General features: G+C 33.1%; 2 protein-coding genes across 6 annotated transcripts; both read right to left on the minus strand.

The window, feature by feature from the left end:
• Positions 1-1163: 1163 nt before the first annotated feature.
• On the minus strand, positions 1164-3538 carry LOC123917055 (protein WHAT'S THIS FACTOR 9, mitochondrial). The gene is made up of 2 exons (XM_045968668.1): positions 3193-3538; positions 1164-3016 (listed from the first exon to the last, which is right to left on the minus strand). The coding sequence occupies exon 2, from the start codon at positions 2949-2951 to the stop codon at positions 1782-1784; it is 1170 nt and encodes a 389-aa protein (XP_045824624.1). The 5' UTR covers positions 2952-3016; positions 3193-3538; the 3' UTR covers positions 1164-1781.
• Positions 3539-3945: 407 nt separating this feature from the next.
• On the minus strand, positions 3946-14525 carry LOC123917056 (cationic amino acid transporter 1-like). Of its 5 annotated transcripts, none has more exons than XM_045968671.1 (3): positions 14301-14525; positions 6147-6528; positions 3946-5748 (listed from the first exon to the last, which is right to left on the minus strand). In XM_045968671.1, the coding sequence occupies exons 1-3, from the start codon at positions 14403-14405 to the stop codon at positions 4331-4333; spliced, it is 1905 nt and encodes a 634-aa protein (XP_045824627.1). In that variant the 5' UTR covers positions 14406-14525; the 3' UTR covers positions 3946-4330. The 5 variants fall into 5 exon arrangements, with proteins under 5 accessions (XP_045824627.1, XP_045824630.1, XP_045824625.1 ...); XM_045968674.1 differs by having other exon boundaries at positions 6147-6508; positions 14301-14522; XM_045968669.1 differs by lacking the exons at positions 3946-5748; positions 6147-6528 and adding exons at positions 10826-12628; positions 13023-13404 and having other exon boundaries at positions 14301-14517.
• Positions 14526-17416: the final 2891 nt, after the last annotated feature.

Genomic DNA, 17416 nt, shown 5'->3' on the forward strand with positions numbered 1-17416 from the left:
TTTCTATAATAAATTCTCTACACAAAAGGTTGATTGTTTGAGACCATATGATTACATTGGTTAAATGTTTAAAAAGAATGTCCGTCTTACTAAATTTTGATGAAATTAATTTTAAATGTTTATGATCATCAAATGAATTATATGCATAATTAAATTTTAAGTAATAATCCTCTTAGGGAAAAGTTCAATTACGTCCATAATTTTTAAAATGTCAATCCATTAGAATCAGCCACTTGGATGTTAGGGACGATGATGTGGTTCATTAAGTGATCTGTTAGAATCTATAGGCAAGACATGTCACATGATTAATTTCAAGGACTAGCTTGATATCACTCCTTTCCCCTCCTAGTTGAAATTGATGTCAGAATTTATGCCAGACTCCATGTCATAAGATTAATTTCAGAGACTAACTTGATATTTCTCTCTTTTTCCCTCACTGAAATTGAATTTCTGCGACATGGAGGTTTGCATAGATATACATGAAGTAGCTGATCAACATTCATAAAAATCGCAATTTTTTTAATTTGCAGACAAAAATGACAATCACCACTAAAAATCAAATTCACATAAATGCGAGTTTGTTCATTAAAAAGTTTGGTGAATAGAATCTACTCCACTCAAATGATAATTTTGCCATGTATGGATTTTCGTTTGATAAAGTTATATTTGAATTATTTTAATGACAAGGTTGAAATTTATGCTTCTATAAAGATATAAAAAGATGCAAGTTCAAATTCCATTGTTAACATTAAAACTTTGTTAACATTAAAACTTTGTTGATAGATAAGCCATAAGTGTTCTTCGAGCTTTGGAGACCTACATGGTCCCTATAAGTATGAGAATCCAACTCGCCCAGATTTTTATCTATAAAAGAAACAAATATCTAACGATTGATTGCTTGCGGAGCACTCTAGACTTACCAAAGAACACATCTCCTTTTAGGTTTGGCAACAAGATCTTATTGTTTCTTCCGAACAGAATATATATCGGGGCATTTGGGGAAACATGACAAAATTAGGTGCTAAAAAGTTAGTTTCACCAAAACCAGGGATGTTTGAACTTTCAAGCATGGACCACTGTTATCTGTTGTGTGTATATATATATATATATATATATATATATATATATATATCATTATAAAAGTAAAACTTCAGCTTAGGACATGTTGAAAAAGTTCATCTGATTTTTTGTCTTAAGAATAGATAATGGCAGTAAACCTCCTTTTGAAACTCCCTGAAAAAGTATATCATTATCAGCTTACAAAAGGAATGAGCTCTACAATTATAGTCAATCTGATATTTATTGTATCAAAATTTCAATTCCTATAAAGATTTTGAGACAATTTGGAACAAAATTTTCTTGCAGTCAAATTCAGTTGCAATTGTACATGTGTCAGTGTGTCCATCTCATCCATGCCACCAATCCTCTAACCAGATTGAGCATGCACCCTTATTCCATAATATTATTACATCTAATATTAAGATGAAATCCCTTCCCTCCCTTGCTAAGATCATAGCACTGCTAACATACTTGGTTTACTGATAGGTCTTCACAAGTTAAGTGCAAGAAGTCGAACAGTGCGACCAAAGCATCCCATCAAGGCATTTCAAGAGTCTTACTAAGCCAAACCACATTAACATGATGTCAAAGGAAAAAACAACCTTAACATATATTAGCAAGTGCTATGTAGCTGGCCATCTGAACCATATTTATAATAACATCTAATCTGATTCATCCTAAGAATTAAACAGGTTACTTTTTTCGGCAATGCAAACTTCCTTTCAAACTTCCCCAACCAAATTAGCATCTATACTTTTCTTGTATACACCCCTACTCCTATCAAGTAGACCTTTCTTCAGTAGACTTGCAAATTCCTCTCTAATTTTCACAAGGGGATGTTTCTGCACGAGTTCCCCGCCATTGTATGCCTCCCTCAGAACAACTGTTTGTGTGTCATTCTTCATGGAAATGTAAAAAATAGCAGGATGACGCTCAAACGCTTTAGTGAACTTCTGCGGTAAGGCCAAGGGTTTGCGTAAGTTGCTAACATTCTTACGCTCGGTTTGTTTATGAAGTGTAAGGTGAAGGAGCTCATGAAAGACTCCAACTACCCTCTTCTCAGATATATCAGTTCGAATATCCAAATGAGAGGCATCAGTGTAAGGCGAAGTATAAGGAAGTTTCTGCCACTCTTTCAACCATTCCATGCATTTCCTTTTCAAACCAAAACCCCTTGTGAAACTAATCGGAAATGCAAAGGTTCGATTTTTAATGTCTTCTTCCTGTTGTTGCCGAGAAGCATTCTTCTCTAACTCTGAGATTGCAAGTCTGTCATCCCAAAATAACAATTTCAAACCAACACGGTCGTCAGGGAGGCGAACAAAAGAGAATCTTTCGGGATGATTCATAACAAAAGAATGCTGGTAATCATAAGGTAAACCCAAATCCCATTTCAACTGATCAATGGTTTGTAGCGGAAGCATCCAATCTCTTGTAAGCATAAGCAATCTGCATAACCTATCCCTAAATTCAAACCGATTTTCCCAAAGTACGTCAACTTCCTCTCGATGGATCTTCAACGCTTCGCGACTCAATCCAAAACATGGAACAGGAGAGCCGCCACTATCAAGAAAAGACGACTCAACAAAAATATTAGGATATCTTCTAATAAAAGCAGCGAGTTTAAGATCATCGGGAAGTCCAAGTTGTCCGCGATGACGAGAAAGACGGTATATAGGAACGCAACATTCAGAAGAAGAATAAATAATTGAAACAAGGATCCCAGCTGCCTTAAGATCCCTTTTACCTACAACAACAGAATCCATTGTTCTATCTTTGACCCATTTCAACTTTATATTAACCAAACTAAATTTCTGTTGATAAATATACCCTTGTTGAACACTATGAAGGAAACCAGAATTTCTTGCAGTAGCAAATAAAGAACGAAACATTATGTAAAGTAATGTTCTTTATCCTTGAAGTTATGAGAATCCACAGTTTGGTCCAAGAAATGTTACTGCAACATATATAAAATTTGTGGATTTAATGAAAAATTAACAAAAGTAAGAATGATTCTTCAATTTGTAGAAGTAGGAACCAATTTCAAAAATGAAACTAATTAATTGTTGACACAATCAAATAAGTGCATGACACTCTTAAAAAAACGGAACAGAACAAAATTATTGTACTTACGATCTATGCTGTCAATCATGGCCGCAAATCGCGGTTGACGGCCAACTCCGCTGCGTTTTCCGGTCAGTTAAGTTCAAAGCTGCGGTGTTTGGATATGAATTAGCTGCATTCACTAGAGTTGAGGTAATCTAAGCCGTTAAAATAATCAAATAGATTTGATATATTGTTTGGTATCAGGGACCTAAATCATTGCTGCTCCAAACAATAGAAAAAGACACTTTCTTTGCAAACTCTCTAGCATGCAACTCTCTCGCCGCATATTCTCTTAAAACAAACAAACACATAAAGTAGCTAGCTAGAATAAGTGGAGTTTCTATTCGGTCATCCATCCTGCTCTTGATCCAACAACTCATAAATAAATTAAAAGAAATATTTTTAGAGAGAGAGAGAGAGAAAACATGAATGGACGGCTGAGATGATGACAACACAGACAACAGGAGATAATGAGCTGGAGAGAATTCAGATCCGTTTCTATGTTCGAATTTTGACTACTATATATTAAATGGGATGTGGATCATCTCCCATAAAAAGTGTCACGGTTTAATCTCAACCACCCATTATTTTTGTTGTAATTAGTTATATAATAAAAAATGCATTAAATGGTGAGGATATACACTGAACTCCCGCAGTGAAATCCTCACCAAAGAGGATCTCTGCCCATATAAAATGTGATATTCAACCAACTTAGCTAAATTTGTTAAGATTTTGAGAATTTGGAGAAATTGAATGGTAAAAGCTTAGAAAGCTTGAAAATAGTAAAAATCATAAGATTTCATTTTGAATTAACTCTCAACTTCTATTACATTAATGTTTAGGGGGAAGCATTTTGATTCCAATTCCCATTTCATAACAGAACACTTAGTAAACCCATAGAAAGTGAAGTGTTATGCTACTTTTCACCATTCCCCATAACTTGATATGAACACTTAGTAAACCCATAGAAAGTGAAGTGTTTGATATTGAGGTCTTCAAAGAAATTTCATATGTTTGATATCGAGGTCTTCAAAGAAATTTCACAGTCCTTTTTATGTGAATGAAGTTTTGTTATCCATGATAACGAGCTTTACACTTAATATTAATAATATTGTTGTAAAACTTTTAAATTTTCATAGAGATAATGATTCATAGCTATAGAGGCTTACACTTTAGTACCCAACTCCTCTTCTTTGGCCAATTGTCCTACCTCTAACTTTTTGCATTCTTCTTCTACATTTTTAATCTCCTTGTCAACATATTGAGCCATACAATGTCTACTCTCAACCTCCTTTGATGCATCATAAGAAGCATGTAGCCCAATGAGAACATAATAAATCAACAAAATCCCTGACCATATCCCAAACCTTATATATGAATCTTTATCAATAGATCCAAGAAGAAATATATTAATAGCAATAGAAAAAGAAGGTAACCATGGAACTAAAGGTACCCCCCAAACTTTAGGTTTCTTTACTTCTGGAACAAGAAACCAAACACCTCCTGTTCCTAATAGCCACAAAGGAGCAGTAACTGCCCAACCAATCCAACCATCACTCATTGCTCTATAACCAGACATGCCACATGAAGATCCAATAATCAACACAACACACACAATTAGCTTAATTTGATTCTCTTTTGTAGTTATCCCGGTTGAATAATAACGACGGACTAAAATCCCAACTGCCACAAGCATGAAAATAAAAAGAGTTGAGATCGACAGTAAGTTCGATAGAATACGAAGATCTGTGAAAAATGCAACCATAGCTGTAGATATAACCATTGCAATTGTAGCATTCAAAGGTGTCCCAGTTTTTTCGTGAACAAGAGCAAACCAAGGAGGCATCATGTGAGTACGAGAAATGTGCGTTAAATAGCGTGAAGCACCGACAACATTAACCAACAAAACGGTCGTCATTCCTTTTAATGCTCCCAATGCAACAATGTATTTAGCCCATCCCCATCCGATTGAACTAAATGCAACTGAAAAAGGCGCGTTGATATCGACGGTTTTGTAGTTCTGCATAAGGCAAAGTGTTGATGCTAGTAAACAATATATAAAAGTGATAATCACCATTGAGCCAACAAGTCCAATAGGAATGTCTCTTCCAGGGTTTTTAGTTTCCTCAGCCATAGTTGAAACTGCATCAAAACCTATGTAAGCAAAAAAAAGAACAGCTGAAGCTTTGAAAATGCCTCGAGTACCAAAAGGCGCAAATGATGAGTAGTTTTCCGGGTTGGCATTGATTAGGCCAACAACGATGATGAAGACAATGACAAATAAGTGGAGAATTGTGGCGATTTTGTTGAAGACGGAAGAAGCCTTTGTGCTGAAGATCGCAAGGATTGCAATGGCTATGAGGGCTATAACAGCAATAGGGTCAAGATGGCCATAATCAGGGTTCATTTTGTGGACTATTATGCGAAAATCGTCAGGATTTTTGTTGCAAAGGGTGGCGAAATAGGAGGTCCATGACCGAGCTACGGCGGCTGCTCCAATAACATATTCAAGGAGTATGTTTCCGGCGGCTATGAAGGCCACAAAGTCTCCTAGTTCTACTCTTAGGTATGCAAATGACCCACCTGATCAATAAACAACAATAACCATATTAGTGTCAAAATCAAATTTAAGTGACTAAATTGTGTTTGATTCACGGGGAATTTGACATAATCACAGTGAGTCGGTGTAATTTTGTAAAAACTACACTTTATAGATCAACAAAATGACACTGTCACTGTAATTTCATCAACTCCACTATGATTCCAAACATGCACAAAATACGCCAAGTCATATTTCATCTAGTTAATTGGATTTAAGGTAACAAGGTATGCTTAGATAAAAAATATTTATAATGACATAGCTTAAAAAAAGTCAATTTTTTTTTTTTTGCTAAATAAATTTATAATCACAGAATATTATAAAAAAAAAGAAGTTATAATCAGACTAGATAATTTAAAGGAAGGTAGGAACAAAAGCAAACCTGCAACAGGAATTTCGACAGCAAATTCGGTGTAACAGAAAACCGACAGCAAAGCCGCGGTACCAGAGACAACATACGACAAAACAACGGCGGGACCTGCCTCCTCACGAGCTTCAAGTCCGGTGAGAACGAAAATTCCGGAACCTAAAACAGCTCCAATTCCAAACCAAATAAGATCCCACCAACTTAACGTCTTCTTCATTTGATGGCTACTTCGAGCTTTCATTTCAACAATCTCCATGTAATCATTAGAACGTGTAAACATTCTATCTTTCAACCGAAATGGTGTTTTCATAAACGCTTTTCCATAATCACCCCAACTCTTAAATGAATCTTCAGGGAAAAACTCGTTTCTTCCTGATCTGTTTTCAAGATTCATGTCCTGTTTCATTTCTTTTAATTAATTTATGTAACACATGCAGTGTTGTTGTAAAAGTGTATATATATATAGTTTACCAATTTGTTGAATTAAGTGGTTAAGTTAGTTAAGATTCAAGGGAACAACATGAATCAATGAATTGAAAACTAATCTTTGCAGAACAAGAGAAACAACGAATCAATATTTCAGTACTACGAAACAAGCCTATGCTAAAATTGCTAAAATTTGTTTGTTAAAGAATATAATTTTAGTTAGCAAATATAATTTGTTAGTTATAGAGAAACTAATCACAACTACATTGAGGTTGTTTTCCGGTTTATATAGGATTACTCCGTCCCAAAATAAATGACCTAGTTGACGGTATTTACAGTTATTAATGTACAACTTTAATCATTAATATCTTAAATTATATATTATTAAAAATTATTAAAATTATATATTTTGAAAATACTCATCGAGACAAATCAAACAAGGTCTCATATGATTATTTTTGCATGTATATATTAGTAGAAAAATATGATCAAAGTAGATATCATATGAATAGTACACTAAGTTAAAATTAGGTCATTTATTTTGGGACGGATAAAGTATAATTTTAGCAAATTGCACTATAATACCCTAAACTTCATGAAACCTTTTCACATAATCACATGCAGACACAATATATACCCGTAACAATGATGAATTCTTCGGTGCACATGATATATAAATTCTATCCGTAAATCATTGAGATTGATAATTCTAATAGATTTTATGAAAGAGAAATAGAGAAGAGAGAAATACAATGATTTTATGAATTGACAATAAAAACCCTATATCAAAAATATAATTATTACTTAGTTAACTACACGGGTCTAATTAGTCGTAAGATTTGTAATTATAAATTACAATATGATAATTGTAATAATATAAGGTATATGAAATTTTTTGAGTAACATTAAACGATAGTTCAACAATAATTTTGGATAAATATATATACAAAGGAAGGTATATTACGGAAGAATTCCTTATAGACCACATTCGAAGTCTTAGTCGTATCTTCGCCGTTATCGTCGATGATCAATATTTTTAATCCTTCTCTAGAAGTAACTCTTGAAATCGCAACATACAGCTGACCATGTGAAAACACTGGCGACGAAAGATATATCCCAACAGACTTTAAAGATTGTCCCTGGCTCTTATTAATAGTCATCGCAAAAAAAATCATTAAAGGAAATTGTCTCTGTTGAAATTTAAAAGGAATCCTTACGTCAGATGGTGTCAGAGAAAATCTAGGTATGAAAACCTGATCACCAATATTACTTCCTGAAATAATTTTTCCTTCAAGAGCACGTTTTCCCAATCTTGTAATAATAAGTCTTGTTACATTACATAATCCTAATTTTTTATTCAAATTCCTTAATAGCATATCAGGAACTCCAACTTTAAGTCTCAACTTGTGATTTTAGAGTCCCGACGTGGAAATCGTGTTCAAAAATTCGGGAGTATGAACATCATCCACTGTTTGACTATCTAAATTATGTGTGAGCGGAGTATCATAACTCAAATATGTTTTTACTTCACCAGAAATTAAATCCAACATATAATCATTTATTGTGTCGACTATTGAATTTTTAGGAGCTAATATAACTCTATTTTGGAAACACGTTATATCGTTCATGTTTTGTAAAAGTTGAGGATATGTGCTTTCAACGATAGAAGCAAGAGGATCATCTAAATTTGGAATCAATAAATTTGATGGAATGTCATGTTCTAAATCATCGTCGTTGTCATCTTCAATTTCTCCATCGCCAACACCCTAAACTCATTCAAAAAACAATCTTCTTTGATCCGGAAAGGTTAGGATACATTGTTAGCAAAAGAAACAAATGTGAATCAGTGATTTATTTCGTAATTAATAATATAGTCACGTTGATATATACCTGGAGTCAACTACTATTTGCATAAATATCACATTGATATATATTTGCAGTAATACGATCAACCATACTCCTCAACATGAACAAACTTTTAAGTTCAAAAAGACATAAAAAAAAAATATTTTTCTTAGCATGCTTAGTTAAAAAAAAGAAACTTTTAAATCCAATAATTTTTTTCTTTCCGTAAAAAAAAACACTAAAAAAATGGTTAACATGTTTAGTTAATTAGTAAAGAATATTGAATTAGGATAAAAAAATGTAATTTTTTCGAAAAATAAAACACTAAGAAAATATATGATTTGATGATTTACTAGATTTCTAATTATCGATTTTTAATTGTTTAAACTGTGCAATGTAATTTGATGGTGTTTAATTGTTGTATGAAATCTTTCCTATAAAACTCGATGGTGGTTATCAATTATTGCACATAATTTTAACCACAATCGGTATATTTGCCATAATGGTTGAAAATATTGCTTTGCACTGAAGTGTCGCGGGTTCAAATCCTAGTCAAGACAAAATTATATTATTTTTTAATAAAAATTGCAAGATAAAAGTGGAGGGAAAACAAATTAGGTTTAGGGTTTGCTTGTGTATACAAGCTTATAATATAAGAGATATGTGTGAGTGTTGTTGGAATAAGGGTAATTGTGGGAAAACGTTTCTCTCTTGCCTTTCTTCCCATATATGTAGAGAAATGAAAAAGGTGGTGGATCACACGTTTTTTGCTATCTCTTTTCTAAATCGAGTAAACAGACACTTTCGTCCCTGAAAGTGGCACTCGCTGTCATAATAGTCCTTGAATCAACAAAAAATATTTAAAAGTCCATGATTCAAACTTCCGTTAGCCAAAATCGTCTCTGACGTTATCTCTTGACTATTTTCCGTTTGACTTTGATGATGTGTCCTAACATTTGACACGTTGGACCAATATGTGGCATTTCTTATTCCCAATTTGATTATCCATATTGGCAAGGACTAAAGTGATAGTTAACACAATCATCTTCCCAATTTTCTTCAAGTTGAAAACAACCTAACTATCATTTCCCCATTGTTGCACAGATCTGAGCTTTGACTAAACCTTCACGACAAGATCCATCTAAACCTGAAGCTGGAATCAACAGCATGCTTGATAAATTTATGAAAATGGAAGAAAGGTAGGTACTAAACCTACTGAGATGCCTTGTGAAATCAAGAGGAAACCTTGTAGATTGTTGAAGTAAAATGTCATATTTTCCTCAATTGCTTTTGACTCCAACTTGTTCACAAACTTGGTTCCAAGAATTGTTATCAAACGAAGATGAATATGGGGTTTGATGCAAAACCTGGAGGACTTCAAGTATAGTGAGTGAATTTGGATTTGTCCTTTGTTCTCCAATGATGTATTTTTTATGCATTAGTTTGTTATTTTTAATACATTATTTGCATTTTAAAAATTGTTTACTACTACATTTTTGATGAATTATGGGCAAGAGATGAGTTTATGGTTTTTGGATTAATTAAAAAAAATTATTGTATTTATTTTTATTTTAATTTTTTTTTGATTTTTAGTGTCAATTTGATCCTTGATTAGGTGACAGTGAAATTTGAATTAAAAATTGCCACATATTGGTCCAATGTGTCAAATCTTGAAACACATCATAAACAAACAAATAGAATTTGGTCAAGAGATAACGTCAGGGACGATTCTGGCTAACGGAAGTTCGAATCACGGACTTTTAAATGTTTTTTGTTGATTCAGGGACTATTATGACAGCGAGCAACACTTTCAGGGACGAAAGTGATAGTTTACTCTTTCTAAATCATTGCTGCTTCAAACAATAGAAAAATACACTTTCTTTGCAAACTCTCTCGCATGGAACTCTCTCGCCGCATATTCTATTAAAACAAACAAACACATAAAGTAGCTAGCTAGAATAAGTGGAGTTTCTATTCGGTCATCCCTCCTGCTCTTGATCCAACAACTGATAAATAAATTAAAAGAAATATTTTTAGAGAGAGAGAGAGAGAGAGAGAGAGAAAAAACATGAATGGACGGCTGAGATGATGACAACACAGACAACAGGAGATAATGAGCTGGAGAGAATTCAGATCCGTTTCTATGTTCGAATTTTGACTACTATATATTAAATGGGATGTGGATCATCTCCCATAAAAAGTGTCACGGTTTAATCTCAACCACCCATTATTTTTGTTGTAATTAGTTATATAATAAAAAATGCATTAAATGGTGAGGATATACACTGAACTCCCGCAGTGAAATCCTCACCAAAGAGGATCTCTGCCCATATAAAATGTGATATTCAACCAACTTAGCTAAATTTGTTAAGATTTTGAGAATTTGGAGAAATTGAATGGTAAAAGCCTAGAAAGCTTGAAAATAGTAAAAATCATAAGATTTCATTTTGAATTAACTCTCAACTTCTATTACATTAATGTTTAGGGGGAAACATTTTGATTCCAATTCTCATTTCATAAGAGAACACTTAGTAAACCCATAGAAAGTGAAGTGTTATGCTACTTTTCACCATTCCCCATAACTTGATATGAACACTTAGTAAACCCATAGAAAGTGAAGTGTTTGATATTGAGGTCATCAAAGAAATTTCATATGTTTGATATCGAGGTCTTCAAAGAAATTTCACAGTCCTTTTTATGTGAATGAAGTTTTGTTATCCATGATAACGAGCTTTACACTTAATATTAATAATATTGTTGTAAAACTTTTAAATTTTCATAGAGATAATGATTCATAGCTATAGAGGCTTACACTTTAGTACCCAACTCCTCTTCTTTGGCCAATTGTCCTACCTCTAACTTTTTGCATTCTTCTTCTACATTTTTAATCTCCTTGTCAACATATTGAGCCATACAATGTCTACTCTCAACCTCCTTTGATGCATCATAAGAAGCATGTAGCCCAATGAGAACATAATAAATCAACAAAATCCCTGACCATATCCCAAACCTTATATATGAATCTTTATCAATAGATCCAAGAAGAAATATATTAATAGCAATAGAAAAAGAAGGTAACCATGGAACTAAAGGTACCCCCCAAACTTTAGGTTTCTTTACTTCTGGAACAAGAAACCAAACACCTCCTGTTCCTAATAGCCACAAAGGAGCAGTAACTGCCCAACCAATCCAACCATCACTCATTGCTCTATAACCAGACATGCCACATGAAGATCCAATAATCAACACAACACACACAATTAGCTTAATTTGATTCTCTTTTGTAGTTATCCCGGTTGAATAATAACGACGGACTAAAATCCCAACTGCCACAAGCATGAAAATAAAAAGAGTTGAGATCGACAGTAAGTTTGATAGAATACGAAGATCTGTGAAAAATGCAACCATAGCTGTAGATATAACCATTGCAATTGTAGCATTCAAAGGTGTCCCGGTTTTTTCGTGAACAAGAGCAAACCAAGGAGGCATCATGTGAGTACGAGAAATGTGCGTTAAATAGCGTGAAGCACCGACAACATTAACCAACAAAACGGTCGTCATTCCTTTTAATGCTCCCAATGCAACAATGTATTTAGCCCATCCCCATCCGATTGAACTAAATGCAACTGAAAAAGGCGCGTTGATATCGACGGTTTTGTAGTTCTGCATAAGGCAAAGTGTTGATGCTAGTAAACAATATATAAAAGTGATAATCACCATTGAGCCAACAAGTCCAATGGGAATGTCTCTTCCAGGGTTTTTAGTTTCCTCAGCCATAGTTGAAACTGCATCAAAACCTATGTAAGCAAAAAAAAGAACAGCTGAAGCTTTGAAAATGCCTCGAGTACCAAAAGGCGCAAATGATGAGTAGTTTTCCGGGTTGGCATTGATTAGGCCAACAACGATGATGAAGACAATGACAAATAAGTGGAGAATTGTGGCGATTTTGTTGAAGACGGAAGAAGCCTTTGTGCTGAAGATCGCAAGGATTGCAATGGCTATGAGGGCTATAACAGCAATAGGGTCAAGATGGCCATAATCAGGGTTCATTTTGTGGACTATTATGCGAAAATCGTCAGGATTTTTGTTGCAAAGGGTGGCGAAATAGGAGGTCCATGACCGAGCTACGGCGGCTGCTCCAATAACATATTCAAGGAGTATGTTTCCGGCGGCTATGAAGGCCACAAAGTCTCCTAGTTCTACTCTTAAGTATGCAAATGACCCACCTGATCAATAAACAACAATAACCATATTAGTGTCAAAATCAAATTTAAGTGACTAAATTGTATTTGATTCACGGGGAATTTGACATAATCACAGTGAGTCGGTGTAATTTTGTAAAAACTACACTTTATTGATCAACAAAATGACACTGTCACTGTAATTTCATCAACTCCACTATGATTCCAAACATGCACAAAATACGCCAAGTCATCTTTCATCTAGTTAATTGGATTTAAGGTAACAAGGTATGCTTAGATAAAAAATATTTATAATGACATAGCTTAAAAAAAGTCAATTTTTTTTTTGCTAAATAAATTTATAATCACAGAATATTATAAAAAAAAGAAGTTATAATCATACTAGATAATTTAAAGGAAGGTAGGAACAAAAGCAAACCTGCAACAGGAATTTCGACAGCAAATTCGGTGTAACAGAAAACCGACAGCAAAGCCGCGGTACCAGAGACAACATACGACAAAACAACGGCGGGACCTGCCTCCTCACGAGCTTCAAGTCCGGTAAGAACGAAAATTCCGGAACCTACAACAGCTCCAATTCCAAACCAAATAAGATCCCACCAACTTAACGTTTTCTTCATTTGATGGCTGCTTCGAGCTTTCATTTCAACAATCTCCATGTAATCTTTAGAACGTGTAAACATTCTATCTTTCAACCGAAATGGTGTTTTCATAAACGCTTTTCCATAATCACCCCAACTCTTAAATGAATCTTCGGGGAAAAACTCGTTTCTTCCTGATCTGTTTTCAAGATTCATGTCCTGTTTCATTTCTTTTAATTAATTTATGTAACACATGTAATGTTGTTGTAAAAGTGTATATATATATATATATAGTTTACCAATTTGTTGAATTAAGTGGTTAAGTTAGTTAAGATTCAAGGGAACAACATGAATCAATGAATTGAAAACTAATCTTTGCTGAACTAGAGAAACAACGAATCAATATTTCAGTACTATGAAACAAGCCTATGCTAAAATTGCTAAACTTTGTTTGTTAAAGAATATAATTTTAGTTAGCAAAATATACTTTGTTAGTTAGAGAAACTAATCACAACTACATTGAGGTTGTTTTCCAGTTTATATAGGATTAAATCGTCTCAAAATAAATGACCTAGTTAACTGCATTTATGGTTGTCAATGTACAACTTTAATCATTAATATTTTAAATTATATATTATTAAAAATTATAAAAATTATATATTTTGAAAATACTCATCGAGACAAATCAAACAATGTCTCATATGATTATATTTGCATGTATATATTAGTAGAAAAATATGGTCAAAGTAGATATCATATGAATAGTACACTAAGTTAAAATTAGTCATTTATTTTGGAACGGATAAAATATAATTTTAGCAAATTGCACTATAATACCCTAAACTTCATAAAACGTTTTCACATAATCACATGCAGACACAATATAAACCCGTAACAATGATCAATTCTTCGGTGCACATGTTATATAAATATCTATCTGTAAATCACTGAGATGGATAACTCTGGTAGATTTATACATAGTGTTTATTAATTTTAGACTTATTAAAATTATCCATTTCAGTGGTGTATCGTGCGTACGTTCACCATAATACATTGAAAATGTTAAAGAAAATAGTAAATAATAAATTAAATAAATAAAAATCCATGTCACTCACATGAAGAACGGGACAAACAGAAGGTGATGAAGAAGTTACATCCTCCATTTTTTTTCCTTCTAAATACATGGTTGTACGTGCATCATAGTCTTTTGTAGGCAACATGTTAAATAGGAGTACTAATAACAAATGTGATTTTCATGAAAAAACAAAATAAAAGAACAAAGATGATATATTCATTCGGTCCAATGGAATTGCTTTGCAAGTTGCTAAATGTTGAAATGATATATATATATTTTCAAGCTTGCGAAAGTGTAGTGCTTGCTAATGCTGCAGCGCCGCTATAAGCTTTTGCGAATGTGTAAGTGTAATTGCTACATGTTGTCACACTTATAATAATTAAGTCAAGTTTATATAGTTTTATTATTATTTTAAGCAATCATGACTCTCCATCTAACTTAAAATCTCTTGGATCAATATAGTCTGACACAAGTGGTAGATAATTGAGTTTTTTAATTATTTGGTTCGGGATTTGATTTCCGGCCGATTCATATGGAGAAACATTTGTTGGGAGAAGTCAAATTTCTTAAATGAATCTCAGTCATCTCAAAGAGATTGGTCTCTACAATTGTAGACAGAGATACATTTGATTTGAAAAATATAAATAAATAAAACCTCTTAAAAAGAGGTTCAATCATACATATTTTTACATGCTACAACAGCTAACTAATCTTAATGCAATTCAATGCAATAGAAAAATGCAACTACTGCCAAAAGTTTCACATCGATTGCAAAATAGTCTGAATATATGTCTATTAAATAGAGACAATCTTCACCTTACAAGTCTATTTTGTATGGTTGAGTTATGTCTAACTCTCAATTCTAAAATGAAATAAGAGTCTTCTCTATGATCCGCTGAGCCATATGTTATCAGATTTAAGATCGGAACAATCATTACCTTACAAACGGTTTTGTAGAGTTGAGTTAGACTAACTATCTCAATTTTAAAATGTACTTTCTTATAATAACAAAATTTTAGAATTGAGAGTTGAATTTAATTCAACGATACAAAATCGACGTGAGGAGTGTCTTTTTACCTATAATCAATTTAGTTTTTAAATTTGTTTTTTCTTGATAATTTAACACTTTATAGTTAGAAAATGACCGCTTGACCCATAACAAAATAACTCAGTTGCAAAATCCCTTCATTCTGTGATTTTTATTTTTTTTAGAGTGATATAATGAGAAAATCAATATTAAAAATTGCATTGAATTTATATTCTCATACAAAATACCAACTCTGTCTCACGACCATACCTACGCACGGATCATCACTAACTAATTAGGAAGCACAGTCACCTTTAGGCGTGTCGCGGTGTCCGACACGTGTCGGTGTCCGATACTTGTATGACACTCGTCCGACACGTGTCGGATAGCTCATATTGGCGTCGGAAAAATTCAATTTTTCCTTTAGTTTGACACTCCGTTGATCGGTGTTCGACACCTGTAAGACTCTCATATGACACGTGTCAGACAAGTGTCCCAAAAATAATTATTTTTTCTTTGCGTATACTCTCCTTATGCACATATCAGACATATCTACAAGATTAAAGATGTGTAGAAACAACAATATTGATCAATGAGGGATTGAAGACATTACATTTAGATTACGATATTTTTAGTTTTTTCGATCAAAGATGGATAAATAAAGGTAAAATACTATCATACCTTATTTTAAATCTTTTTTAAAAAAATAACTTGCTCAAATTAAATTTACATGAATATATTTTGATTCTCAATTATATGGTTTCATAACAATGTAGCGGTGTCGGTGTCTTATATTTTTTACATTAGCAGTGTCGCGGTGTCCCTGTCTGTGTCGTGTCGCGGTGTCCGTGTCGGAGTCCATGCTTCATAGCTAACTAACCATGTATTTAGTCGGCAAGCCTAAAACTATAACAAATATACTTATTTAAAATATATAGAGTTACTGAATTTATAGCTCGACAGAGTAGATATCTGGTCTTACGTATCCCTAAACTATTAGGGAATCAGAGCCACGTAGTTCTCTAAGTGTTAGTACTATCAACAAACTATATTAAAAAAAAACTATCTCATTTCATTATGTACACATAAACCACATTATCTCTCCGTTATAGTGAACAAATACTTATACCACATTATCTCTTCGTTATGGCGAACGTATACCACATTATTATATATACTTAATGCTACAAATTCATATAAATATATCACCTCACTACTTAAAATTTCTGCGTCCCTCACTTATCCACACCACTAAATATCAAACTAAAACCAAGCGCTTTGAATAATTCTGTTAGTGACTGAGGAACCTTCCAATTAAACAACCTCTCACTCTCAACTTTCAAGTAGTGGAGAGTAGAAACAAACTCACATGTCGAAGAGATAACTTTTATTGTTTATCTACCACACAACACAAGTGAGACTCTAAATTTTCAACACACTCTATATTTGTTCCAATCTATCCATTAAATATTCATGGCAATTTTTTTAAATAAAACAAATAATTCACACTAGTATCTAACTATCATGCACATTGTGCTCCTTCAGATATGTATGTGACACGCAAAGAAGACCTTACCCCCTTTTTTTCTTCTTCTCAAGAAGCTTATTAATCAAAGAAGCATATTAATCTATGAAAATTTGTTTCTTTATTAAATTTATTTTTAAGAATAGCTATTATAAGGAATACAAGAATAAAAACCTTTACTTAGATATTACCGTGTTCTTTTAAACAATTATATCAATTTTTTACTTCTTGCTCAATATTTTTTTCTTACAATTTTTATTTATTTTTCTAATTGTGTCATTTTCACATTCCCGTCGGACCGATCCGTTTAACCCGTTATTTTTTACGGCTTGAACTGAGGTTTTAGGCTTAATACTATAAGTTAACGGTTTTGCCTAACTCGCTTAAAAACGGGGAGGGAGTGTTGACCGCAGACATTTTAAAAACTCTTTTTCGTTCTTTTTCTAAGATATGAAATGAAAATGGAGAATAAGGTTAAATTTTAAGGGTGAGTCTAATCCGATTTTTTTTCTTTATTTTTTTAGACACAAAAAAAGAAATGGTTAAATTACACTTCAATTGTGTTGCTTTCTTTTTCAATCTAATTTATTTTTTATAAAAGTAG

The sequence above is a fragment of the Trifolium pratense genome, linkage group LG3 (assembly GCF_020283565.1).
Source record: "Trifolium pratense cultivar HEN17-A07 linkage group LG3, ARS_RC_1.1, whole genome shotgun sequence".
In the NCBI taxonomy this organism is placed as follows: Eukaryota; Viridiplantae; Streptophyta; class Magnoliopsida; order Fabales; family Fabaceae; genus Trifolium; species Trifolium pratense.